The sequence below is a fragment of the Hibiscus syriacus genome, unplaced genomic scaffold (genome assembly GCF_006381635.1).
Source record: "Hibiscus syriacus cultivar Baekdansim isolate YM2019G1 unplaced genomic scaffold, ASM638163v2 tig00018107_pilon, whole genome shotgun sequence".
NCBI classification, from domain to species: Eukaryota; Viridiplantae; Streptophyta; class Magnoliopsida; order Malvales; family Malvaceae; genus Hibiscus; species Hibiscus syriacus.
Genome location: NW_024062430.1, coordinates 56628 through 58515, shown reverse-complemented (window position 1 = coordinate 58515; position 1888 = coordinate 56628). Strand labels below are relative to the sequence as shown.

Below are 1888 nucleotides of genomic sequence, written 5' to 3'. Positions count from 1 at the left end.
ATGTTAAATTAAAATATAGGAAAGTGAATCCCAAATTTGCATAATGGAGGGACTTATACCATCATTTGACCCAAAAAAACAAAGGCAGCAGGAAGCTATTGGACTTGGAAATCAAGGAAATTAGGGAATGAATATAAGTTTTCCATCAAACCCTCTAAATCCCATTCTCCCATTCTTATGCTATCTCCGTTCCAATGATGAATATTTTATCCTCTAACCCAAACATGTCACTTTGATCCTCACCATAATTACCATAATGCCCCTCACCTATACCCCCATGGAACGGTAACTGTGCACCACCACTTATGTCATAAGGGTCATTGAGGTGTTAACGATGTCGATGGTGGCGACGACGTCGACGATGCATCGGCGCATAAGGAGGCGGTGGCGATGTCGACATGTTTTCATGCATGCAGTACAGGGAAAATGGTTCCTCCTCTTATTGGCTTTGGTGTTGAATCAGTGTTGTTTAGCGATGAAGATGTGGAGGTGGTGGCCACCACCTGTTTTGTTGTAGTGTGGTGGCGTTTTTCAATCTCTTCTTCAGTATCAAGTTCCAGAAATTCTTTATTTCGTTGTCTGTTCTTCCCGAAAGACGAGCTGCTATTTGAGACCACTAACAAATATCTTGGAAAATTAATGAAAAACAACACTGTACAATCATATATATATATATATATTCATTAGAGATCACATTTCAACCACTACATTACACGTTTGAAACCCTAAATGGAGACAAAGTTGCATCACCTTTGTTCTTCCTGTTGATAAAATTTGGATTCAAGATCTTACATAAACGACATCGAATTTCTTATCACTTAACTTCCATTTAAGGTTATTATTTCTTTTTCAGTGACGGATCCATAAATATTTTTTTGCATCTTATCTACCCTACGAAACGTGAACAATTTTTTTATTATTCCTTTTTTTGCATAAACTTAGGGGGGTTATTATTCCTCCACTAGAATTCTTTCTTGATCTTTCATGTTGGTTTTACAATTCATATTCAAAGATTTAGTTATTTCTTTTTCAGTGACGAATTCATAAATAATTTTTAGGGTGTGCACACGTATATTAATAACACAAATTTTTGTATGGAATGGACATCACTAAAAATGTCATGATAGATACAATTCGTAAAATAGATGAATAATCGAAGAAAATTCGAATGCGGGGAAATGCATGAATCCGCCACTGTTATTTCCTACAATATTATTCTCCATGTTGAGAAAACAACTCCGGCACAATGACCGGATGCTGCCGAGCTCGGCAGCAATCTAAGGTGAAACAAAAGATGGTTATTTAGGGTTAGCTAAGTAGAATTGTTTTGAGAAAGTAAATTGTTTCTTTTAGTAAAGGTAAACCAATTGAGTATTACTAAACAGTATACACAGTCCATCACAATGATATGGATATTTAATTATTTATAACCTAATATTAACAGCCTAACAAATCTAACAAAATTTTAATTAATTGTCAACTAACATCAAACTACTTAACTGTCTAACACTCCAAGATTGAAACTCGTATTTTTTTTTATTTAGGGCTAAGACGTGACTTATCACAACACTAAGAGCAATAAACAAGATCATTTACATGCAGACATACAGAAATATGTTTACCTGTTGCCGAGGATGGAACGCAAATGAAGGATGAGGCGTTCCTCTTGAGGACAAAAGGCACCACGCCGGAGGTCAGGCCTCAGGTAATTAATCCAACGAAGACGACAACTCTTGCCGCACCGCTGCAGACAGGCATTCCGAGCAATGTCGGTCCAACACCCTTGGCCGTCGCTCAGCATGTACTTGATCAGCTTCTCGTCTTCTTCCGGCGACCACGACCCTTTCCTCAGCTTCACCCTGTTGAATTTGCCTTCCGGTTTCCTCAT

At 37.7% G+C, this 1888-nt stretch overlaps 1 protein-coding gene across 1 annotated transcript; it reads right to left on the bottom strand.

Annotated features, from left to right (window-relative positions):
- Positions 1–404: 404 nt before the first annotated feature.
- On the bottom strand, positions 405–1888 carry LOC120209160 (transcription factor MYB83-like). The gene is made up of 2 exons (XM_039208228.1): positions 1623–1888; positions 405–627 (listed from the first exon to the last, which is right to left on the bottom strand). Exons 1-2 carry the CDS (start codon positions 1886–1888, stop codon positions 405–407), a joined length of 489 nt encoding a protein of 162 aa, XP_039064159.1.